This window comes from Bombina bombina, chromosome 9 (assembly GCF_027579735.1).
Source record: "Bombina bombina isolate aBomBom1 chromosome 9, aBomBom1.pri, whole genome shotgun sequence".
NCBI lineage: Eukaryota > Metazoa > Chordata > Amphibia > Anura > Bombinatoridae > Bombina > Bombina bombina.
In genome coordinates, this window is record NC_069507.1 from 141,183,285 (window position 1) to 141,209,910 (window position 26,626).

General features: G+C 41.2%; 1 protein-coding gene across 2 annotated transcripts in view; it reads left to right on the forward strand.

Annotated features, from left to right (window-relative positions):
• MARCHF5 (membrane associated ring-CH-type finger 5) overlaps positions 1-26,626 on the forward strand; it is a 438,857-nt gene that overhangs the window by 388,102 nt on the left and 24,129 nt on the right. For both annotated transcript variants that reach the window (XM_053692413.1, XM_053692414.1), the window contains exon 5: positions 11,087-11,253. In XM_053692413.1, coding sequence (XP_053548388.1) covers positions 11,087-11,253 — 167 coding nt within the window. The remainder of the gene's footprint in view (positions 1-11,086; positions 11,254-26,626) is intronic.

Below are 26,626 nucleotides of genomic sequence, written 5' to 3' on the forward strand. Positions count from 1 at the left end.
ACCACACCCCAATTAAATGGGCTGAGCTCCCAGGGAGAGCAGACCTCAGGTCCCAGAGCTCTGTGTACCTCATTATAGTTTGGCAAGCTTTTCTTTTTTTTCTTTTTTTAAACTTATTTTTTTACATTTAATGAAAAATTATTACAGATGTGTATATTGCAGCTATAAAAAAAAGTAATACAGAACTCGGTTAAAGGAACACTAAACCCAAATTTTTTCTTTCATGATTCAGAGCATGCAATTTTAAGCAACTTTCTAATTTACTACTATGATCAATTTTTCTTCCTTCTCTTGCTATCTTTATTTGAAACAGAAGGCATCTAAGCTAAGGAGCCAGCTAATTTTTGGTTCAGGACAGCACCTGTTTATTGGTGGGTGAATTTATCCACCAATCAGCAAGAACAACCCAGGTTGTTCACCAAAAATGGGCCGGTGTCTAAACTTACATTTTTGCTTTTCAAATAAAGATACCAAGAGAATGAAAAAAATTTGATAATAGGAGTAAATTAAGAAGTTACTTAAAATTGCTGCTCTATCTGAATCATGAAAGAAAATTTTTGGGTTCAGTGTCTCTTTAAGTACAGCACCAAATACAGAGATTCAAACAATAATTCTTCTTACAAAAGAAACAAGAGATTATGACTCATTCTAAGTAAAGGTCAAATCAAGCGGATACACATTGTATTCTGTGGACAGGTTTACATTCTAGTTCTGTGTGAGAAACAGGACAGTGTAACACTTATTTGGAGCATAACAGAACATTATTCGGAACATGTTCCTTACCATAAAAAAGAAGGACAGAATAACAAAAGCAATATCTATAAAAACATTACAGTTCAACAAATAGAAGAGCACAAATCATATCAACTTCTAATAAGAATCACCTCACATAAGGATGAATAAGAAGAAGTGTTCTGATGGTTCCGATGGTTCACGGCAGCTACAAGATACAGAGAGATGAGATCAACAGACCATTATAAAGAGCTGATTCTATAAGAAAGAAGAGATTGAAGGATAAGAGATGGAGAGAGGAGAAAGGGGGGAAAAAAACAAGAAATGGATAAAACAATTAGAAAAATAACTTACTTAAAGGGACATCAAAACCAAACATTTTCTTCCAAGTTTCAGATGGAACATACATTTTTAAACAACTTTCTATTATCAAATTTGCTTTGTTTTCTTGGTATCATTTATTGAAGGAGCAGCAATACTTTACTGGGAAGTAGCTGAATACATCCGCAAGCCAATGCCAAGAGGAATATATGTGCAGCCACCAATCAGCAGCTACCTTCCAGCCCCTGAGCCTATCTAGGTATTATTTTCAACAAAGGATACCAAGAGAACAAAGCAAATTAGAAAATAGAAATAAATTGGTTGCTGTATAAAATTGCATTCTCTATCTGAATCGTGAAAGAAACATTTTGGGTTTCATGTTCCTTTAAAAGATTGGTATATGCCTTATATTGCCTTGTCTTCCTGCCCGCTAATCCTACACTACTCCAGAACCAACATGTGATATTGCATTGAACTCCTAGAGCCTAAATCTCTGACATTTTTAAAACACAGTCAATGGGTTCATGACCTTCTCCAAATCAGAGATGATCTAGACTTTTAACCTTATGACTTTGCAAGCCAGACTTTCAACTACAATTCCCTTGCATATTTCTATAAAGTTGATTTATTGGTGCAGTAGTACAACTATGCTCCTAGTAAAAACAATCAATTCCAGTTCCCCGATTATAGTATCTCTTCATCAAAGCATTTTTAAACAGTGAAGTAATAACTAAATGTGGTTTATAAGACTCTTACACTGTAAATACCAACATTGAAAAGCTGGTATCAAAAGATAAATAGTTTTTTTTAATAAAATTAAAATATATATATTTTAAAATGTAAATTTGTTACTCCTTTCGATTGTATTATCATTATCTTTACTAGAGGTTGTACACTGCTGGTCTAAATGTGCTGATAGTGAGCCCAGAGACGCAACTTCTTTTCACTTTCTGCAATGAGATTTTTTTAGACAACATTTTCCTGCAGGTCATTTTTAAATTAAATTATAAATTAGGCAGTTACACTAAAGCACCAGCTCAAATGCAATGTGTTGGTTAACTGGATAATAAAGCATTTCTCCAACATAGGTGTGTCCGGTCCACGGCGTCATCCTTACTTGTGGGATATTCTCTTCCCCAACAGGAAATGGCAAAGAGCCCAGCAAAGCTGGTCACATGATCCCTCCTAGGCTCCGCCTACCCCAGTCATTCTCTTTGCCGTTGTACAGGCAACATCTCCACGGAGATGGCTTAGAGTTTTTTAGTGTTTAACTGTAGTTTTTATTATTCAATCAAGAGTTTGTTATTTTAAAATAGTGCTGGTATGTACTATTTACTCAGAAACAGAAAAGAGATGAAGATTTCTGTTTGTATGAGGAAAATGATTTTAGCAACCGTCACTAAAATCCATGGCTGTTCCACACAGGACTGTTGAGAGCAATTAACTTCAGTTGGGGGAACAGTGAGCAGTCTCTTGCTGCTTGAGGTATGACACATTCTAACAAGACGATGTAATGCTGGAAGCTGTCATTTTCCCTATGGGATCCGGTAAGCCATGTTTATAAAGATCGTAAATAAGGGCTTCACAAGGGCTTATTAAGACTGTAGACTTTTTCTGGGCTAAATCGATTCATTATTAACACATATTTAGCCTTGAGGAATCATTTTATCTGGGTATTTTGATATAATAATATCGGCAGGCACTGTTTTAGACTCCTTATTATTTAGGGGCTTTCCCAAATCATAGGCAGAGCCTCATTTTCGCGCCGGTGTTGCGCACTTGTTTTTGAGAGGCATGACATGCAGTCGCATGTGAGAGGAGCTCTGATACTTAGAAAAGACTTTCTGAAGGCGTCATTTGGTATCGTATTCCCCTTTGGGCTTGGTTGGGTCTCAGCAAAGCAGATACCAGGGACTGTAAAGGGGTTAAAGTTAAAAACGGCTCCGGTTCCGTTATTTTAAGGGTTAAAGCTTCCAAATTTGGTGTGCAATACTTTTAAGGCTTTAAGACACTGTGGTGAAAATTTGGTGAATTTTGAACAATTCCTTCATGTTTTTTCGCAATTGCAGTAATAAAGTGTGTTCAGTTTAAAATTTAAAGTGACAGTAACGGTTTTATTTTAAAACGTTTTTTGTACTTTGTTATCAAGTTTATGCCTGTTTAACATGTCTGAACTACCAGATAGACTGTGTTCTGAATGTGGGGAAGCCAGGATTCCTATTCATTTAAATAAATGTGATTTATGTGACAATGACAATGATGCCCAAGATGATTCCTCAAGTGAGGGGAGTAAGCATGGTACTGCATCATTCCCTCCTTCGTCTACACGAGTCTTGCCCACTCAGGAGGCCCCTAGTACATCTAGCGCGCCAATACTCCTTACTATGCAACAATTAACGGCTGTAATGGATAATTCTGTCAAAAACATTTTAGCCAAAATGAACACTTACCAGCGTAAGCGTGACTGCTCTGTTTTAGATACTGAAGAGCATGACGACGCTGATAATAATGGTTCTGAAGGGCCCCTAACCCAGTCTGATGGGGCCAGGGAGGTTTTGTCTGAGGGAGAAATTACTGATTCAGGGAACATTTCTCAACAAGCTGAACCTGATGTGATTACGTTTAAATTTAAATTGGAACATCTCCGCATTCTGCTCAAGGAGGTATTATCCACTCTGGATGATTGTGACAAGTTGGTCATCCCAGAGAAACTATGTAAAATGGACAAGTTCCTAGAGGTCCCGGGACTCCCAGAAGCTTTTCCTATACCCAAGCGGGTGGCGGACATTGTTAATAAAGAATGGGAAAGGCCCGGTATTCCTTTCGTCCCTCCCCCCATATTTAAAAAATTGTTTCCTATGGTCGACCCCAGAAAGGACTTATGGCAGACAGTCCCCAAGGTCGAGGGAGCGGTTTCCACTTTAAACAAACGCACCACTATACCCATAGAGGATAGTTGTGCTTTTAAAGATCCTATGGATAAGAAATTAGAAGGTTTACTTAAAAAGATGTTTGTTCAGCAGGGTTACCTTCTACAACCTATTTCATGCATTGTCCCTGTAGCTACAGCCGCATGTTTCTGGTTCGATGAGCTGATAAAGGCGGTCGATAGTGATTCTCCCCCTTATGAGGAGATTATGGACAGAATCAATGCTCTCAAATTGGCTAATTCTTTCACCCTAGACGCCACTTTGCAATTGGCTAGGTTAGCGGCTAAGAATTCTGGGTTTGCTATTGTGGCGCGCAGAGCGCTTTGGTTGAAATCTTGGTCAGCTGATGCGTCTTCCAAGAACAAGCTACTTAACATTCCTTTCAAGGGGAAAACGCTGTTTGGCCCTGACTTGAAAGAGATTATCTCTGATATCACTGGGGGTAAGGGCCACGCCCTTCCTCAGGATCGGCCTTTCAAGGCAAAAAATAAACCTAATTTTCGTCCCTTTCGGAGAAACGGACCAGCCCAAAGTGCTACGTCCTCTAAGCAAGAGGGTAATACTTCTCAAGCCAAGCCAGCTTGGAGACCAATGCAAGGCTGGAACAAGGGAAAGCAGGCCAAGAAACCTGCCACTGCTACCAAGACAGCATGAAATGTTGGCCCCCGATCCGGGACCGGATCTGGTGGGGGGCAGACTCTCTCTCTTCGCTCAGGCTTGGGCAAGAGATGTTCTGGATCCTTGGGCGCTAGAAATAGTCTCCCAAGGTTATCTTCTGGAATTCAAGGGGCTTCCCCCAAGGGGGAGGTTCCACAGGTCTCAGTTGTCTTCAGACCACATAAAAAGACAGGCATTCTTACATTGTGTAGAAGACCTGTTAAAAATGGGAGTGATTCATCCTGTTCCATTAAGAGAACAAGGGATGGGGTTCTACTCCAATCTGTTCATAGTTCCCAAAAAAGAGGGAACGTTCAGACCAATCTTAGATCTCAAGATCTTAAACAAGTTTCTCAAGGTTCCATCGTTCAAGATGGAAACCATTCGAACTATTCTTCCTTCCATCCAGGAAGGTCAATTCATGACCACGGTGGATTTAAAGGATGCGTATCTACATATTCCTATCCACAAGGAACATCATCGGTTCCTAAGGTTCGCATTCCTGGACAAGCATTACCAGTTCGTGGCGCTTCCTTTCGGATTAGCCACTGCTCCAAGGATTTTCACAAAGGTACTAGGGTCCCTTCTAGCTGTGCTAAGACCTAGGGGCATTGCTGTAGTACCTTACTTGGACGACATTCTGATTCAAGCGTCGTCCCTTCCTCAAGCAAAGGCTCACACGGACATTGTCCTGGCCTTTCTCAGATCTCACGGATGGAAAGTGAACGTGGAAAAGAGTTCTCTATCTCCGTCAACAAGGGTTCCCTTCTTGGGAACAATAATAGACTCCTTAGAAATGAGGATTTTTCTGACAGAGGCCAGAAAAACAAAACTTCTAGACTCTTGTCGGATACTTCATTCCGTTCCTCTTCCTTCCATAGCGCAGTGCATGGAAGTGATCGGTTTGATGGTAGCGGCAATGGACATAGTTCCTTTTGCGCGCATTCATCTAAGACCATTACAACTGTGCATGCTCAGTCAGTGGAATGGGGACTATACAGACTTGTCTCCGAAGATACAAGTAAATCAGAGGACCAGAGACTCACTCCGTTGGTGGCTGTCCCTGGACAACCTGTCACAAGGGATGACATTCCGCAGACCGGAGTGGGTCATCGTCACGACCGACGCCAGTCTGATGGGCTGGGGCGCGGTCTGGGGATCCCTGAAAGCTCAGGGTCTTTGGTCTCGGGAAGAATCTCTTCTACCGATAAATATTCTGGAACTGAGAGCGATATTCAATGCTCTCAAGGCTTGGCCTCAGCTAGCGAGGGCCAAGTTCATACGGTTTCAATCAGACAACATGACAACTGTTGCGTACATCAACCATCAGGGGGGAACAAGGAGTTCCCTAGCGATGGAAGAAGTGACCAAAATCATTCTATGGGCGGAGTCTCACTCCTGCCACCTGTCTGCTATCCACATCCCAGGAGTGGAAAATTGGGAAGCGGATTTTCTGAGTCGTCAGACATTGCATCCGGGGGAGTGGGAACTCCATCCGGAAATCTTTGCCCAAGTCACTCAGCTGTGGGGCATTCCAGACATGGATCTGATGGCCTCTCGTCAGAACTTCAAAGTTCCTTGCTACGGGTCCAGATCCAGGGATCCCAAGGCGGCTCTAGTGGATGCACTAGTGGCACCTTGGACCTTCAAACTAGCTTATGTGTTCCCGCCATTTCCTCTCATCCCCAGGCTGGTAGCCAGGATCAATCAGGAGAGGGCGTCGGTGATCTTGATAGCTCCTGCGTGGCCACGCAGGACTTGGTATGCAGATCTGGTGAATATGTCATCGGCTCCACCTTGGAAGCTACCTTTGAGACGAGACCTTCTTGTTCAGGGTCCGTTCGAACATCCGAATCTGGTTTCACTCCAGCTGACTGCTTGGAGATTGAACGCTTGATCTTATCGAAGCGAGGGTTCTCAGATTCTGTTATCGATACTCTTGTTCAGGCCAGAAAGCCTGTAACTAGAAAGATTTACCACAAAATTTGGAAAAAATATATCTGTTGGTGTGAATCTAAAGGATTCCCTTGGGACAAGGTTAAGATTCCTAAGATTCTATCCTTCCTTCAAGAAGGATTGGAAAAAGGTTTATCTGCTAGTTCCCTGAAGGGACAGATTTCTGCCTTGTCTGTGTTACTTCACAAAAAGCTGGCAGCTGTGCCAGATGTTCAAGCCTTTGTTCAGGCTCTGGTTAGAATTAAGCCTGTTTACAAACCTTTGACTCCTCCTTGGAGTCTCAACTTAGTTCTTTCAGTTCTTCAGGGGGTTCCGTTTGAACCCCTACATTCCGTTGATATTAAGTTATTATCTTGGAAAGTTTTGTTTTTAGTTGCGATTTCTTCTGCTAGAAGAGTTTCAGAATTATCTGCTCTGCAGTGTTCTCCTCCTTATCTGGTGTTCCATGCAGATAAGGTGGTTTTACGTACTAAACCTGGTTTTCTTCCAAAAGTTGTTTCTAACAAAAACATTAACCAGGAGATTATCGTACCTTCTCTGTGTCCGAAACCAGTGTCAAAGAAGGAACGTTTGTTGCACAATCTGGATGTTGTTCGCGCTCTAAAATTCTATTTAGATGCTACAAAGGATTTTAGACAAACATCTTCCTTGTTTGTTGTTTATTCCGGTAAAAGGAGAGGTCAAAAAGCAACTTCTACCTCTCTCTCTTTTTGGATTAAAAGCATCATCAGATTGGCTTACGAGACTGCCGGACGGCAGCCTCCCGAAAGAATCACGGCTCATTCCACTAGGGCTGTGGCTTCCACATGGGCCTTCAAGAACGAGGCTTCTGTTGATCAGATATGTAGGGCAGCGACTTGGTCTTCACTGCACACTTTTACCAAATTTTACAAGTTTGATACTTTTGCTTCTTCTGAGGCTATTTTTGGGAGAAAGGTTTTGCAAGCCGTGGTGCCTTCCATTTAGGTGACCTGATTTGCTCCCTCCCTTCATCCGTGTCCTAAAGCTTTGGTATTGGTTCCCACAAGTAAGGATGACGCCGTGGACCGGACACACCTATGTTGGAGAAAACAGAATTTATGTTTACCTGATAAATTACTTTCTCCAACGGTGTGTCCGGTCCACGGCCCGCCCTGGTTTTTTTAATCAGGTCTGATAATTTATTTTCTTTAACTACAGTCACCACGGTACCATATGGTTTCTCCTATGCAAATATTCCTCCTTAACGTCGGTCGAATGACTGGGGTAGGCGGAGCCTAGGAGGGATCATGTGACCAGCTTTGCTGGGCTCTTTGCCATTTCCTGTTGGGGAAGAGAATATCCCACAAGTAAGGATGACGCCGTGGACCGGACACACCGTTGGAGAAAGTAATTTATCAGGTAAACATAAATTCTGTTTTTTTTAAGTTTTTTAATATATCTCGGCAAATTATCTGCAGACAAAAAAAAAGAAATAGTAAAATGTCTCTTGAATAAATTTGTTTCCTTTTCTCTTGGTCTAACACAGAAATGTAGTAATTAAAAAGGTGCATTGCTCATTCAAATATCTTGCATTAAAAACAGCTTTGCAGACTGGTAAAGGCTAGGGGGTGGGTTTGAAAAAAAATCTGAGAGACAGTCAACAATTAATGCACTGCTGCTTTGCAACGCTACTGCATATTTGACTCTTCACTTGAAACAGCACTTTGCTCTGGATGCACTGTGTTAAGGAAACCTTACACAGTGCAGCCAGAGCACAGCTCTGTTTAAAAAGATACATTTAAAGCGCTAACAATTCCTTCATGTGCCCTGTTCTTTCTGCAGACATGATGCATTTTCTGGGATGACATCTCAGATCACTGCATGTTCTGCCTTGGGGTGAGCTAAGCTTATAGAACCAAGGGGAAGTGACCTGAAAAAGTTTAGGAACCCCTGCTTTAAAGCCAACCAAGTCCAGGTATGTTCCTGTTCCAACAGTGGACAAGGCTCATTCCACTAGAGCTGTATGTACCTAATGGGCACCTGAAGCAAATGTATAACTTACAGACCGTTAGTCAAGCAGTGTTTTTGAAGTCATCACATATATTTCAATCTACAAACTGAATGATCCTTGGTTTGCTGAAGCTGGGGTTTGCAGAAAAAGTCTTTAAATGCAGCTATTTCTCATATATATCTAAATATTTATATAATGTTTTGTTTGCTTTTCATAAATTTTCACCATTCGTTTCTGTTCACTGTTTGTATATCAGTCCTTCATTGGTAAATGTAACCAAGACTGAGCCAATATATCTAAAATACAGACATTTCCATATCAGGACTATTTCCTGTCCATACTGGATTTAATGAAGTTTCATTAAAGGGACATGAAACGCAAAAAAAATAATAATTCTTGATTTAGAAAGAGAATATAATTTTAAACAAATTCCCAATTTACTTCTATCATCTTTTTTACTTTATTCTCTTGGTATCCTTTGTTGAAGTAGCATCAGTGCACTACTGGGAGCTAGTTAATGTATTGGGTGAGCCAATAACATGAGGCATTTATGTGTAGCAACCAGTCAGCAGCTCCTGAGTCTACCTAGGTATCCTTTTAAAAAAAAAAGGATATTAAGAGAACAAAACAAATTAGATAATAATAAATTGAAAAGTTGTTTAAAATCACATACTGGGTAAAAACAATTTGAAATGGCCATTCTTCATTAAAGCTCTCCCTTCCAATGAAATTGATCATCTAATTTACCCATTCAGAAATTCAGAACTTGTTCTGTTGGGTCTGTGGTAATTGCCCGGCTTTCCGCATCCCCCTCCTTTTTTCCTTTTTTTTCCCCTTTTTTTTTTTTCCTTGTCTGGTCTTGTGTTTTGTTTGTTGGTACTGTTTTATATTTGGTGTTTTGTGTTATGGGTTTTGGCTATTTGTTTTCTTCTTTGTTGATGTTGTATTAGGAAAGCTATAAAACTCTCCAACAGAGTATCATAAATGTATTTTGAGACACAGATTAGTTCACATACAAGGACCCTATGACAGGTTAGATAAAGAATCGCTATGCTAGGCCCTGCTTTACGGCCACAGAAGGAGCAACAAAGGAGGATACTGTATTGTATCTAGAATAAGGTACAGAAGGATGTATTTGTGTTATGTTGTAAATACTCCAGGTTAGGAAGGTACCTGCATTTAGCAGTTGCTCCTGTTTGGGTTGTTTTTTTCTTTATCTGTTTAATGAGGTACTTAGACACCCTGCGAGGTGCTCCTTTTCTTTTTTCTTTGTCTTTTGCTCCGAACATATATGTACAGATTAAAGTGTATACTCTGTTGGATCTTAAATAAAGAAATGTAATACAAATGGTATGCTTTATCTGAATCATTAAAGAAAAAAAATGGTGTTTCACGTCCCTTTAATGTGATTATAAATAATTCCTTAATTGGGCAGACACTGAGGCTTGCCCCTTATTTGCTGACATTACCTTTCCCACATGCACACCAAAAATAAAAGTAGTTTAATAGAAGCTGAGAGGAATATTGATTGCTCTTAAAGGGACAATGTATGAGTAGCATTTAAACATGCTAAAAATAGTATAATTCAGAATATTTAATTTGCCATAAATAAATTATTTATTTTGCTAGTTTTTGCTTTAAATATTATTCTTCCCTCATAGTCAAATTCTGTAGCTTAAAGGGACTTGAAACCCCAAAATTTCCTTTCATGATTTAGGTAGAACATACAATTTTAAACCACTTTCCTGTTTACTTCTATTATCACATTTGCTTCATTCTCTTGTTATCATTTGTTGAAGGAGCAGCACATGGGTGAGCCAGTGACAACCAGTGTGTGTGTGTGTGTGTGTATATATATATATATATATATATATATATATATATATATATATATATATATATAGCCACCAATCAGCAGCTAGAACCTAGGTTCTTTGCTGCTCCTGAGCTTACCTAGATAAACCTTTCAGCAAGGGATAACAAGAGAAGGAAGCAAATTAAATGACAGTAGTGAATTGGAACGTTGTTTAAAATTACATGCTCTGAGGTTTTTTGGATTAGGGAAAATAAGGATTCTATGGCAGTAACTCCCTTTAAAGTCGCAACTGACTCTTTGAAATATCTCGGAATTGTTATATCTCGACAACCAAAGAGTTGGTACTATCTCAATATACCTCCAATACTAGATAAAGTTAAAGAAAATATGAAAAATTGGCTTAATTTTCCATTATCAAATTTCAGGACGGATAGCCCTATTTAAAATGGTACTCCTGCCAAAAAATGTATATATATAAAAAAAATCACATACTCTCTGAGTCGTGAAATCTTTTTTTTTTAGGTTTTATGTCCCTTTAAGAATGATGTGCTGGGTAATGGATCTCCATTTCAGTCCTGTGAAAGGGGTGATGCTCCCTTCATTCTTGGTGAATGTAGTCTTTAGAGATGATGCTGCAAGTTATAAAATGATGTGCTGCCATTTACACTGTGTATCATATACAACTTTTTATTTTGCATACAGGAATTGGGTGCCCAGTCCCACGAGTACCAGCTGAAGCCAACCCATTAGCCGATCATGTCTCAGCAACACGTATATTGTGTGGAGCTTTGGTTTTTCCCACCATTGCCACTATTGTTGGAAAACTAATGTTCAGCAGTGTTAATTCCAACCTACAAAGGACTATACTGGTGAGGATATTGTCATTTGTTTTTATTAGGTGATAATAATATACGGGCCATGTTAAATTGCAATATAAGTGCGTTAACCATGGCCTTTCAGTCAATGTGTTTTTGTTTAGTTTTTTTTTACAGTACAGGTAGCCCTCAGTTTACGCCGGGGTTAGGTTCCAGAAGGAATGGTTGTAAATCGAAACTGTTGTAAATTGAAAACCAGTTTATAATGTAAGTCAATGGGAAGTGAGGGAGATAGGTTCCAGGCCCCTCTCAAAATTGTCAAAAGTAACACATAATACATTATTTTTAAAGCTTTGAAATGAAGACTTTAAATGCTAAACAGCATTATAAACCTAATACAATAATCACACAACACAGAATATATAATTAAACTAAGTTAAATGAACAAAAACATTTGCTAAACAGCATTATAAACCTAATTAAACAATCAAACAACACAGACTTCACTTGCATTTTTCTGCAAACAGTTCTTTCTATGCATTCCAATCTGGAATGATTTATAGATAGGAAGATCTTGTTCCTTTGAAATCTGCTCGATAGCTCAGATCTGGTTAAACTGATTAATTTCAGCTTGCTTGTCTTTGCTGCAACACAAGCGGACAGCTCCACCTACTGGCTATTTTAATAAATGCACTGCTTCTCAATGCTTTTCAATAGCAGTCACAAGACTGGAAAAAAGGTTGTTATTCTGAACCATTGTAAAACGAGGGCCACCTGTATTAAAGGCATAGAACAATCAAAATTAAGATGTGCATTTTTCAGTTTTAATCAGAAGCATTTTACAATATACTTATTTTAGCAAACATGTTTCTAGTGAAATGTATTACTGTTTTTCAGCGGCATACGCACATATGCTGTGAGGGACTGTGCAAAAGTATTCAAACACCACAGCTTCTCAGAAGGGCGGCAGTGGCTTGTATGACACAAATGAAGTATTCACAGACACAATGCACACAATAGTCAGATCTCTGAGCTTTGAATACCGTTGCATGGGCCCTCACTGCATATGTGAGTATGCCACTAAAAAACTGCTTACTAGAAGCATTGTTGCTAAGGTAAGTATATTACAAAAATGCTTCTTTTTAAAATGTAACTACCCCATGTACATATTAATTATGACCTTTCTATCCCTTTTAAAGAGGCATAAGTGGTACATTAATTTTATTTCATCACTTATAGATTATCTTGTATAATCCAATAATTTATGTATTTACATTTGGAAGAGATAAAATAAAAATGTGCACTTATATAGGGATGGGACACACACACAGAGATAATACAACTAATCAGGGGCTATGTCATCTGAGGCATCAACCAATCAATGTACCAGAGCAGTGTTGTTGTCTGTGGAAACTAGAGAGCTGCTACTAAGCGCCTCAGAGGTACCTCTCAATAGTGCTTGTCAGCTTGGGCATTGCAGCCTCTGACTGGCTGTATTGTTCTGTTTTATTATTATAATTTATTTGTTTTAAATAATAAATGTAAGTTACCAGGGCTAGACCACTTTTTGTGTTGTTTCTTCATAAAGTATTATATGGACTGATATAGATTGAGTAATGCATCACTGATCACTAATTAACTGAGAGGTACATAGAATATTGTTATTGCATTATATATAATAGATTATAAACCAGTGTCTTTTTTTTTCCCACTAGAGAATTCATGTTTCATTTGACCCCCTTAACTTGCTGCTTGCATGGTTTCTGTAAATACCACTATTCGCTAGAACAATGGAACAATGTGTCATTTCTTCTGTTATGTGTGATCAGTCCACGGGTCATCATTACTTCTGGGATATAACTCCTCCCCAACAGGAAATGCAAGAGGATTCACCCAGCAGAGCTGCATATAGCTCCTCCCCTCTACGTCAGTCCCAGTCATTCTCTTGCACCCAACGACTAGATAGGATGTGTGAGAGGACTATGGTGATTATACTTAGTTTTTATGACTTCAATCAAAAGTTTGTTATTTTACAATAGCACCGGAGCGTGTTATTACTTCTCTGGCAGAGTTTGAGGAAGAATCTGCCAGAGTTTTTTACTATGATTTTAACCGGAGTTGTTAAGATCATATTGCTGTTCTCGGCCATCTGAGGGAGGTAAAGGCTTCAGATCAGGGGACAGCGGGCAGATGAATCTGCATTGAGGTATGTAGCAGTTTTTATTTTCTGAATGGAATTGATGAGAAAATCCTGCCATACCGTTAAAATGACATGTATGTATACACTTCAGTATTCTGGGGATGGTATTTCACCGGAACTACTCTGTTAAAGGTCACTAATCCTTTTAATAACTATTTATCATGTTAAACGTTTTTGCTGGAATGTAGAATCGTTTACATTGCTGAGGTACTGTGTGAATAAATATTTGGGCATTATTTTCCACTTGGCAGCCTTTTTTGCTTTTATTTGTGACAGTTTCGTTTCTCTTCACTGCTGTGTGGGAGAGGGAGGGGCCGTTTTTGGCGCTCTTTGCTACGCATCAAAAAATTCCAGTCAGTTACTTTTATATTTTCTGCATGATCCGGTTCATCTCTGACAGATCTCAGGGGTCTTCAAACTTCTTTGAAGGGAGGTAAATTCTCTCAGCAGAGCTGTGAGAATTCTTATAGTGACTGTGAATAAAATCGTTGCTTTGTATTTTTTATGTCAAATTTAATTATTGTTATTTTACTAATGGGAACAAACCTTTGCTAAAAGTTGTGTTGTTTTAAAGTTTGATGCTATAACTGTTTTTCAGTTCATTATTTCAACTGTCATTTAATCGTTTAGTACCTCTTTGAGGCACAGTACGTTTTTGCTAAAAAGGATTATAACCAAGTTGTAAGTTTTTTTGCTAGTGTGTTAAACATGTCTGACTCAGAGGAAGATATCTGTGTCATTTGTTCCAATGCCAAGGTGGAGCTCAATAGAAATTTATGTACTAACTGTATTGATGCTACTTTAAATAAAAGTCAATCTGTACAATGTGAACAAATTTCACCAAACAGCGAGGGGAGAGTTATGCCGACTAACTCGCCTCACGCGGCAGTACCTGCATCTCCCGCCCGGGAGGTGCGTGATATTATAGCGCCTAGTACATCTGGGCGGCCATTACAGATAACATTACAAGATATGGCTACTGTTATGACTGAAGTTTTGTCTAAATTACCAGAACTAAGAGGCAAGCGTGATCACTCTGGGGTGAGAACAGAGTGCGCTGACAATACTAGGGCCATGTCTGATACTGCGTCACAGCTCGCAGAGCATGAGGACGGAGAGCTTCATTCTGTGGGTGACGGTTCTGATCCAAACAGATTGGATTCAGATATTTCAAATTTTAAATTTAAATTGGAAAACCTCCGTGTATTACTAGGGGAGGTCTTAGCAGCTCTTAATGATTGTAACACCGTTGCAATACCAGAGAAACTGTGTAGGTTGGATAAATACTTTGCGGTACCAGCGAGTACTGACGTTTTTCCTATACCTAAGAGGCTAACTGAAATTGTTACTAAGGAGTGGGATAGACCCGGTGTGCCGTTCTCACCCCCTCCAATATTTAGAAAGATGTTTCCAATAGACGCCACCACTCGGGACTTATGGCAAACGGTCCCTAAGGTGGAGGGAGCAGTTTCTACTTTAGCTAAGCGTACCACTATCCCGGTGGAGGATAGCTGTGCTTTTTCAGATCCAATGGATAAAAAATTAGAGGGTTACCTTAAGAAAATGTTTGTTCAACAAGGTTTTATATTGCAACCCCTTGCATGTATCGCGCCGATTACGGCTGCGGCAGCATTTTGGATTGAGTCTCTGGAAGAGAACCTTAGTTCATCTACGCTAGACGACATTACGGACAGGCTTAGAGTCCTTAAACTAGCTAATTCTTTCATTTCGGAGGCCGTAGTACATTTAACCAAACTTACGGCTAAGAACTCAGGATTCGCCATACAGGCACGTAGGGCGCTGTGGCTAAAATCCTGGTCAGCCGATGTTACTTCTAAGTCCAAATTACTTAATATACCTTTCAAGGGGCAGTCTTTATTTGGGCCCGGTTTGAAAGAAATTATCGCTGACATTACAGGAGGTAAGGGCCATGCCCTACCTCAAGACAAAGCCAAAGCTAAGGCTAGACAGTCTAATTTTCGTCCCTTTCAGAATTTCAAAACAGGAGCAGCATCAACCTCCACTGCACCAAAACAGGAGGGAGCTGTTGCTCGTTACAGGCAAGGCTGGAAGCCTAACCAGTCCTGGAACAAGAGCAAGCAGGCCAGGAAACCTGCTGCTGCCCCAAAGACAGCATGAATCGAAAGCCCCCGATCCGGGACCGGATCTAGTGGGGGGCAGACTTTCTCTCTTCGCCCAGGCCTGGGCAAGAGATGTTCAGGATCCCTGGGCACTAGAGATCATATCTCAGGGATTCCTTCTAGACTTCAAATTATCTCCCCCAGGAGGGAGATTTCATCTGTCAAGGTTGTCAACAAACCAGATAAAGAAAGAGGCGTTTCTACGCTGTGTACAAGATCTGTTATTAATGGGAGTGATCCATCCGGTTCCGCGGTCGGAACAAGGACAAGGGTTCTACTCAAACCTGTTTGTGGTTCCCAAAAAAGAGGGAACTTTCAGGCCAATCTTAGATTTAAAGATTCTAAACAAATTCCTAAGAGTTCCATCCTTCAAAATGGAAACTATTCGGACAATCTTACCCATGATCCAAAAGGGTCAGTACATGACCACAGTGGATTTAAAAGATGCTTACCTTCACATACCGATCCACAAAGATCATCACCGGTATCTAAGGTTTGCCTTCTTAGACAGGCACTACCAGTTTGTAGCTCTTCCATTCGGATTGGCTACGGCTCCAAGAATCTTCACAAAGGTTCTGGGTGCCCTTCTGGCGGTACTAAGACCGCGAGGGATTTCGGTAGCTCCGTACCTAGACGACATTCTAATACAAGCTTCAAGCTTTCAGACTGCCAAGTCTCATACAGAGTTAGTTCTGGCATTTCTAAGGTCGCATGGATGGAAAGTGAACGAAAAGAAGAGTTCTCTTTTTCCTCTCACAAGAGTTCCATTCTTGGGGACTCTTATAGATTCTGTAGAAATGAAGATTTACCTGACAGAAGACAGGTTAACAAAGCTTCAAAATGCATGCCGTGTCCTTCATTCCATTCAACACCCGTCAGTAGCTCAATGCATGGAGGTGATCGGCTTAATGGTAGCGGCAATGGACATAGTACCTTTTGCACGCCTACACCTCAGACCGCTGCAATTGTGCATGCTAAGTCAGTGGAATGGGGATTACTCAGATTTGTCCCCTACTCTGAATCTGAATCAAGAGACCAGAAATTCTCTTCTATGGTGGCTTTATCGGCCACACCTGTCCAGGGGGATGCCATTCAGCAGGCCAGACTGGACAATTGTAACAACAGACGCCAGCCTACTAGGTTGGGGCGCTGTCTGGAATTCTCTGAAGGCTCAGGGACTATGGAATCAGGAGGAGAGTCTCCTTCCAATAAACATTCTGGAATTGAGAGCAGTTCTCAATGCCCTTCTGGCTTGGCCCCAATTAACAACTCGGGGGTTCATCAGGTTTCAGTCGGACAACATCACGACTGTAGCTTACATCAACCATCAGGGAGGGACAAGAAGCTCCCTAGCAATGATGGAAGTATCAAAGATAATTCGCTGGGCAGAGTCTCACTCTTGCCACCTGTCAGCAATCCACATCCCGGGAGTGGAGAACTGGGAGGCGGATTTCTTGAGTCGCCAGACTTTTCATCCGGGGGAGTGGGAACTTCATCCGGAGGTCTTTGCCCAAATACTTCGACGTTGGGGCAAACCAGAGATAGATCTCATGGCGTCTCGCCAGAACGCCAAACTTCCTCACTACGGGTCCAGATCCAGGGATCCGGGAGCGGTTCTGATAGATGCTTTGACAGCACCTTGGAACTTCGGGATGGCTTATGTGTTTCCACCCTTCCCGCTGCTTCCTCGATTGATTGCCAAAATCAAACAGGAGAGAGCATCAGTGATTCTAATAGCGCCTGCATGGCCACGCAGGACTTGGTATGCAGATCTAGTGGACATGTCATCCTGTCCGCCTTGGTCTCTACCTCTAAGACAGGACCTTCTGATACAGGGTCCATTCAAACATCAAAATCTAACTTCTCTGAAGCTGACTGCTTGGAAATTGAACGCTTGATTTTATCAAAACGTGGTTTTTCTGAGTCGGTTATTGATACCCTGATACAGGCTAGGAAGCCTGTTACCAGAAGGATTTACCATAAAATATGGCGTAAATACCTATACTGGTGCGAATCCAAAGGTTACTCCTGGAGTAAGGTTAGGATCGCTAGGATATTGTCTTTTCTACAAGAAGGTTTAGAAAAGGGTTTATCAGCTAGTTCATTAAAGGGACAGATTTCAGCTCTGTCCATCTTGTTACACAGGCGTCTGTCAGAAAATCCAGACGTCCAGGCTTTTTGTCAGGCTTTAGCTAGGATCAAGCCTGTGTTTAAAGCTGTTGCTCCGCCATGGAGTTTAAACTTAGTTCTTAACGTTTTACAAGGTGTTCCGTTTGAACCCCTTCATTCCATTGATATAAAATTGTTATCTTGGAAAGTTCTGTTTTTAATGGCTATTTCCTCGGCTCGAAGAGTCTCTGAGTTATCAGCCTTACATTGTGATTCTCCTTATCTGATTTTTCACTCAGACAAGGTAGTTCTGCGTACTAAACCTGGGTTCTTACCTAAGGTAGTCACTAACAGGAATATCAATCAAGAGATTGTTGTTCCATCCTTGTGTCCAAATCCTTCTTCAAAGAAGGAACGTCTTCTACACAATCTGGATGTAGTTCGTGCCCTCAAGTTCTACTTGCAGGCAACTAAAGATTTTCGCCAAACTTCTTCCCTGTTTGTCGTTTATTCTGGACAGAGGAGAGGTCAAAAAGCTTCTGCTACCTCTCTCTCTTTTTGGCTTCGTAGCATAATACGTTTAGCCTATGAGACTGCTGGACAGCAGCCTCCTGAAAGAATTACAGCCCACTCCACTAGAGCTGTGGCTTCCACTTGGGCCTTTAAGAATGAGGCCTCTGTTGAACAGATTTGCAAGGCTGCAACTTGGTCTTCGCTTCATACTTTTTCCAAATTTTACAAATTTGACACTTTTGCTTCTTCGGAGGCTATTTTTGGGAGAAAGGTTCTTCAGGCAGTGGTTCCTTCTGTATAATGAGCCTGCCTATCCCTCCCGTCATCCGTGTACTTTTGCTTTGGTATTGGTATCCCAGAAGTAATGATGACCCGTGGACTGATCACACATAACAGAAGAAAACATAATTTATGCTTACCTGATAAATTCCTTTCTTCTGTTGTGTGATCAGTCCACGGCCCGCCCTGTTTTAAGGCAGGTAAATATTTTTTAAATTATACTCCAGTCACCACTTCACCCTTGGTTACTCCTTTCTCGTTGATTCTTGGTCGAATGACTGGGACTGACGTAGAGGGGAGGAGCTATATGCAGCTCTGCTGGGTGAATCCTCTTGCATTTCCTGTTGGGGAGGAGTTATATCCCAGAAGTAATGATGACCCGTGGACTGATCACACAACAGAAGAAAGGAATTTATCAGGTAAGCATAAATTATGTTTTTATATTAATACATTACCTATATGGTGCATTGTTCATTCTTCTTTTGCTTTTAATATTTGCACTTAAAGGGATAGTAAACTTCAAAATATTATTGTTTAAAAATATAGATAATCCCTTTAGTTACCATTCCCCAGTTTTGCATAACTAACACTGTTATAGAAATATACCTTTTTACCTCTATAATTACGTTGTATCTAAGCTTCTGCTGACTGCCTCCTTATCTTTTGACAGACTTGCATTTAAAGCAATTAGTGCTCACTCTGCTATAACCCCACGTGCATGAGCACAATGTTATTTATATGAAACACTTGAACTAATGCCCTCTAGCTGTGAAAAATGGTGAAATGCATTCAGATAAGAGGCGGCCTTTAAGGGCTTAGAAATTAGCATATGAGCCTACTTAGGTTTAGCTTTCACAAAAGAATACCAAGAGAACAAAGCAAATTTGAAGATAAAAGTAAATGATAAAGTTGTTTAAAATGGCATGTCCTATCTGAATCATCAACATTTAATTTGGATTTTACTATCCCTTTGAAGGGACATGAAACCCAACATTTTTATTTCATGATTCAGATAGAGCTTGCAAATTTTAACAACTTTCTAATGTACTCCTATTAATTTTTCTTCAATTTCTTGGTATCTTTGGTTGTAAAGCAGGGACTTATGTTTAGAAGCCAACACATTTCTGGAGCCCTATATGGTATCCATTTGCAAGAGCCCTAGATTGCAGCACTATTTCCTGCCATGTAACGCTCCAGATGCCTACCTAGGTATCTCTCCAACACAGAATATCATGGTAACAAAGCAAATTTGATAATAGGAGTAAATTGGATTTTTTTTTAAATTGTATGCTCTGTCTGAATCACAGAAGAACATTTAATATCCCTTTAAATGTCATTTTGCTTTGAATCCGTATGCATTTTGTTTGTGGAGTTAGAATTACAAATTCATTTAAAAAAATAATATACAAGTAAAAGTGAGTAAATGGTCTAAGAGTATATGGTTTTCTAAACACATCCCTATTTTATCCGGGCAAGTGAATCATGTCCAAAAGTATTTACACTTATGTGTTACTTGATATATATTTTTCCTCTGTAATGTTTGCAAGGAGTATCAAGCTGCTTTCCATAATCCCTGCCATAAAATTGTTTTTCTTTCATATTTTTTATTAAGCTTCTGCTTTATAAGCCTTTTTCTCAGCTGAAACAAAAACTTCTTAAATCGTATCTAAATATTAGACATTTTTATCACAGCAGTCGTGTTGCAGTTGTCATTAGGAACTAGTCACACACAGAAGAATGCGCACAACATTCTTCCATCTCAGTAATGAACACCATCCCCTCATTGCTGTAGAAAACAAAAAAATCATACATTTTTCATTATACTGCTGTGCACGAAATTGTTTTGAGGGCAGAGATAAAACTGCAACTCCTGAAATCTGTCAGTTGAATTACAAATAGAGAAGAAAGCCAGACCTCCTCTGGAGCGTTCTCTAGCTTGGACTTGAAGTGCATCAGGTGTATGGATGCCCTGCCAGCAAAAAAATCATTGCTAAGGTAAAGTACTGTTGTATGCTTTAGGTTACTAAAAAAAAACAGAACTTTCCAGCAAGTTTTAAAATCTGTGAATCTCTAAGTTTGTGAACATTCTTTGAAATATCTACAATATATGTAGGATGCAATACTTCACACAGGGTTATAAAATGTAAATAATATTATGCCCAGTTTATTTGAATCAGAATGTTGACAGATCCCCCTTAGATAAGTTATATTGTGGCGCATATGAAATATTTTACAAAAGTTACTATACTTACTCAGATTCATGAACCTCCACCGTTATTGATATACTTCTAGTCATAACCAGTCATTTTCATTCTCTATAGGTTTCAGAGTAAAAATCTTAATCTCTCATGTCTTAATGTGACATTAAACACTAAATAAATGCTACTAGATAGAATGATGCAGTCAAAGAAAAGATTTGTCTGAGAATAACATGTAGATGTATTTTTTATTTCCATCTAAAGGGGAGGAGAGTCCACGGCTTCATTCATTATTATTGGGAATTAAGAACCTGGCCACCAGGAGGAGGCAAAGACACCCCAGCCAAAAAATACCCCTCCCACTCCCTTCATCCCCCAGTCATTCTTTGCCTTTCGTCACAGGAGGTGGCAGAGAGGTGCCGAAGATTCGGAGGTCTCTTATGGAGGGTATTACTCTTTGCAATGGGACCGGAGTTTTAAGTAGCCCTACAAGGCTTCTCAGTGAGGGCTTGGGTGAAAGCTAGATCTGGAGACGCAGGGAGAGTCTCTTTTTTTGCGAAACCATCCCGACTCATATTAACAGCTCCTACAGCAATCGGCGTTGATGAGCTTCGCAGACTGCTTTCTTCTCTCTCAAGTCCATGTCAGGAGCGCTGCTATGACCTGTCACACTTGAAGGGCCGTGTTCCTGCTCCACGGCGTGGATTCTGGTAAGATTGTTTCATTTTATACACAATGTTAACATAGAAGACAGGGTCACAGTGTGGCGCCTTTTATCATTACAGAATCATTGGTTAATATTCCTGGTAGGGGGATTATTGAACAGGGGGGGGTTTATACATGATATTGTTTGTGTCATTGCTGCGCTTGTGTGGGATAAGGCTCTTGCAATGCTTGGAACTATCAGGTTCTTTTTCCGGGAGTTATTGCGCAGACTCTTTTTTTGGCACGTTTTCTCCTTTAGACAGGGGTGGTCCTGTGAGGCACCTGTGTGACCGGGTAGAGCTTCTTCACTTCCGGTCTGATCTGCGACAGAGGAGACAAAGCAGTTTCTGTAGCTAGAGTCATAGGAGGTGGTGAGTGCCCCGGCCATTGGAGGTTTTAAAGGTGCCTGTTATGTTATTTTCTCTTTTATTCTAATATGAGCGCAATCTATGGAGGAATCTGACGCGTTAGAGGGTACTCCCTTTTAAAGTCTCATACCTGTGTTTATTGTGAGGTTCCGGTAGACCAGCCTGCCTAATTATGTTCCACATGCCTTGAGAGGGTTGAGGCATATAAGACTAAAAGAATGTCTAGTACCACTGAGCCGTCCACCTCTGAGGTGCATTCCCGAGTTAAGTCTCCTATTGCACATGCAGTGCCCCGGGGTCCGACTGTTGCTTCTTCGGAGGGGGCCCCTTCTGGATCGGAATCCACGTCATCTAAAGCTCTTGCAGAGGAGCCTGGCTATAGGTTTAAAATGGAGGATTTGCGCTTTTTACTAAAGCAAGTGCTTGCTACTCTGGAGGTTCAGGAGCAGAAGCATCCAGAGGAACCTTTTATCCCTAAGATAGATAAGGTCTATAAGGACAGGGTGGTACCCCAGACCTTCCTGGTTCCTATAAAGATGGCTAAAATTATCAAGAACGAATGGGCTCGATTAGGTTCTTCCTTTTCCTCTTCCTCGTCCTTTAAGAAACTTTTCCCCGTTCTGGAGGCTCAGTTTGAGCTGTGGGGGACCATTCCTAGGGTGGGTGGATGGGGCTATCTCCACGCTCGCTAAGCGAACGACTATTCCCCTAGTGGATAGTTCGTCCAAGGAGCCCATGGATAAAAAGTTGGAGAACATGCTGAGAAAGATGTTTCAGCACACGGGTTTGTTTTTCAGCCGGCAGCATCCGTTGCCGCGGTTACTGGAGCTGCGTCATATTGGTGTGATTCCCTGTGTGAAATGATTGAGGGTGAGCCCTCTTTCGAAGAGGTGCAGGAAAAGATTAAGGCTTTGAAGGTAGCCAATCCTTTAATTTACGACGCCAATATGCAGATTATTCGCCAGAATGCTAAGGTGTCAGGTATTTTCGGTTTTAGCAAGCAGAGCCTTGTGGCTAAAATCTTGGTCGGCGGATATGACCTCTAAATGGAGATTGCTATCCCTGCCTTTTAAAGGAAAGATTTTGTTCGGTCCAGGCCTGGATTCGATCATATCCACGGTTACGGGGGGGCAAGGGTGCCTTCCTACCCCAACATAACAAATCTAAACCTAAAGGATCTACTTTTCGTCCCTTTCGTCTAGAAAGGGTCCAGCGCCAGCAGCCCGCCGCGAAAGTGGACCAATCCAAGGGAACTTGGAAATCTGCTCAGTCTTGGAACAAGTCCAAACAGAACAAGAAGCCTGCCAAGACCAAGTTGGCATGAAGGGGCAGCCCCCAACAGGTTTACGGACCGAGTAGGGGGCAGGTTATCTCTATTCTCCGAAGCCTGGTTGCAGGATGTTCAGGACCCCTGGGTTCTGGAGGCTATCTCCCAGGGTTACAGGGTCAAGTCCTTTCCACCCAGGGTCAGATTCCTCGTGTCAAACCTGTCATCGAGGCTGGAAAAGAAAGAGGCCTTTCTAGGATGTGTGAGGGATCTTTCCTCTCTAGGTGTTATCGTACCAGTACCCCTTGCAGAAAGGGGTCTAGGGTATTTTTCAAATCTGTTCGTAGTTCCAAAAAAGGAGGGCACGTTCTGCCCAATTTTGGATTGGAAATGTTTAAACAAGTTTTCTCTTGTAAGGTGTATCCAGTCCACGGGCTCATCCATTACTTGTGGGATATTCTCCTTCCCAACAGGAAGTTGCAAGAGGACACCCACAGCAGAGCTGTCTATATAGCTCCTCCCCTAACCCCAACCTCCAGTCATTCTCTTGCAACTCTCGACAAGATAGGAAGTATCAAGAGATATGTGGTGACTTAGTGTAGTTTTACCTTCAATCAAGAGTTTATTTTTAAACGGTACCGGCGTTGTACTGTTTTACTCTCAGGCAGAAATTAGAAGAAGAATTCTGCCTGGAGGTTTGATGATCTTAGCGGTTTGTAACTAAGGTCCATTGCTGTTCTCACACATAACTGAAGAGTATGGGAAAACTTCAGTTGGGGGAACGGTCTGCAGATTACCTGCTTTGAGGTATGTTCAGTATTTTTATTTCTAGAGAGATGAAAAAGTTCTAGAAAATGCTGACAGAGCCTTGTGTATTTGAGGTAAGCTAGATGCAGTGATTTAACAGCGACTGGGATCATGCTTACAAAACAGGGTAATACTCATGTTAATACTCATATTACTTAGTGACAAAACGTTTTACATGTTTCATAAATAGGACGTTTTTTTCTCTGAGGGAGATAAGTCTTTATTTGGGGCCTAGTTTCCACATTGCTAGTTAGATACTCCTAGGAGTATTTTCTTAAGGCCCCTCTGACATCCAGTACATGGTGGGAGGGGCCTATTTTCACGCTCTAGATGCACAGTTTTCCTTCAGACTGAGACATCCAGCTTCCCTAGATGAGTCCTCTGGCATCTGAGGACCATTACAAAGGGTTTATTTCTGCACAAAATCGTATTTGAGGGCAGTTTTTTAAATCCGGTTTGGGGCCTAAGGGGTTAATCATCCATTTGCAAGTGGTTGCAATGTTGCTTTAGTCCCTTACACACACTGTTAAAATTTCAAAGACTTTACTATATTTTTACACTGTTTTGCAGTTTAAGTGCTAGTTTTTTTCTCTTAAAGGCACAGTAACGTTTTTGTTTAATTGCTGTTTCACCTTTATTAAAGTGTTTTCCAAGCTTGCGTGTCTCATTACTAGTCTGTTAAACATGTCTGACATAGAGGAAACTCCTTGTTCAATATGTTTGGAAGCCATTGTGGAACCCCCTCTTAGAATGTGTACCAAATGTACTGAAATTTCTATAAAGTATAAAGACTATATTATGGCGCTTAAAGATTTATCTCCAGAGGATTCTGTGACTGAAAAAAGGGAGATTATGCCATCTAGCTCTCCCCATGTGTCAGAACAACTATAACTCCCGCTCAAGTGACGCCAAGTACATCTAGCGTGTCTAATTCTTTTACCTTACAGGACATGGCGGCAGTTATGAATGCTACCCTCTCAGAGGTATTGTCCAAACTGCCAGGGTTACAAGGAAAGCGAGACAGCTCTGGGGCTAGAACTAATACAGACCTTTCTGACGCTTTAATACCTGTGTCCGATATACCCTCACAATACTCAGAAGCCGAGGCAGGTGAGCTTCTATCTGTGGGTGACATTTCAGACTCAGGGAAGGCGTTGCTTGATTCTGATTCTGAAATGACAGCGTTTAAATTTAAGCTTGAACAACTCTGCTTATTGCTTAGGGAGGTTTTAGCGACTCTTGACGAGTGTGAACCCATTGCAGTTCCAGAGAAATTGTGTAAGATGGACAAATACTTCGCAGTGCCTGTTTACACTGATGTTTTTCCAGTCCCTAAGATATTTTCGGAAATTATTACTAAGGAATGGGATAGACCAGGTGTGCCGTTCTCTCCCCCTCCTCCTTTTAAAAAGATGTTTCCCATAGATGCCTCCATACGGGACTCGTGGCAGACGGTCCCTAAGGTAGAGGGAGCAGTCTCTACCCTAGCTAAGCGTACAACCATCCCCGTCGAGGACAGATGTGCTTTCCTAGATCCTATGGATAAAAAATTGGAGGGTCTCCTTAAAAAAATTTTTTATACATCAAGGTTTTATTCTCCAGCCTCTTGCATGCATTGCCCCAGTTACTGCTGCAGCAGCGTTTTGGTTTGAGTCTCTTGAGGAGGCTCTACAGGTGGAGACCCCGTTAGATGATATTTTAGACAGGATTAAAGCTCTTAAGTTAGCTAATTCCTTTATTTCTGACGCTGTTTTTGATTTAGCCAAGCTAACTGCTATGAATTCAGGTTTTGCCATTCTGGCGCGTAGGGCGCTATGGCTTAAGTCCTGGTCAGCAGACGTTACTTCAAAGTCTAAACTTCTTAACATCCCCTTCAAGGGACAGACCCTATTCGGGCCTGGCCTGAAGGAGATCATCTCTGACATTACTGGAGGAATAGGTCACGCCCTTCCTCAGGATAGGTCTAATAAGTTAAGGACCAAACAGAATAATTTTCGTTCCTTTCAAAACTTCAAGAGTGGCGCAGCTTCAGCTTCCTCTAATACAAAACAAGAGGGAAATTTCGCCCAGTCCAAACCAGTCTGGAGACCTAACCAGGCTTGGAACAAGGGGAAGCAGGCCAAAAACCTGCTGCTGCCTCTTAAGACAGCATGAAGGAGTAGACCCCGATCCGGGAAGGGATCTAGTCGGGGGCAGACTTTCTCTCTTCGCCCAGGCTTGGGCAAGAGACGTCCAGGATCCCTGGGCTCTAGAGATTGTTTCCCAGGGATATCTTCTGGAATTCAAAGGTTCATCTCCAAATGGGAGATTTCATCTCTCACAACTATCTGCAAACCAGATAAAGAGAGGCATTCTTACGTTGCGTTCAAGACCTACTGGTTATGGGAGTGATCCACCCAGTTCCAAGGGAGGAACAGGGTCAGGGTTTCTATTCAAACCTGTTTATAGTTCCCAAAAAAGAGGGAACTTTTAGACCAATCTTGGATCTCAAGATCCTAAACAAATTTCTCCAACATAGGTGTGTCCGGTCCACGGCGTCATCCTTACTTGTGGGATATTCTCTTCCCCAACAGGAAATGGCAAAGAGCCCAGCAAAGCTGGTCACATGATCCCTCCTAGGCTCCGCCTACCCCAGTCATTCTCTTTGCCGTTGTACAGGCAACATCTCCACGGAGATGGCTTAGAGTTTTTTAGTGTTTAACAGCTGTAATGGATAATTCTATCAAAAACATTTTAGCCAATATGCCCACTTATCAGCGAAAGCGCGACTGCTCTGTTTTAGAAAATTCTGTAGAGCATGAGAACGCTGATGATATGGTTTCTGAAGGGCCCCTACACCA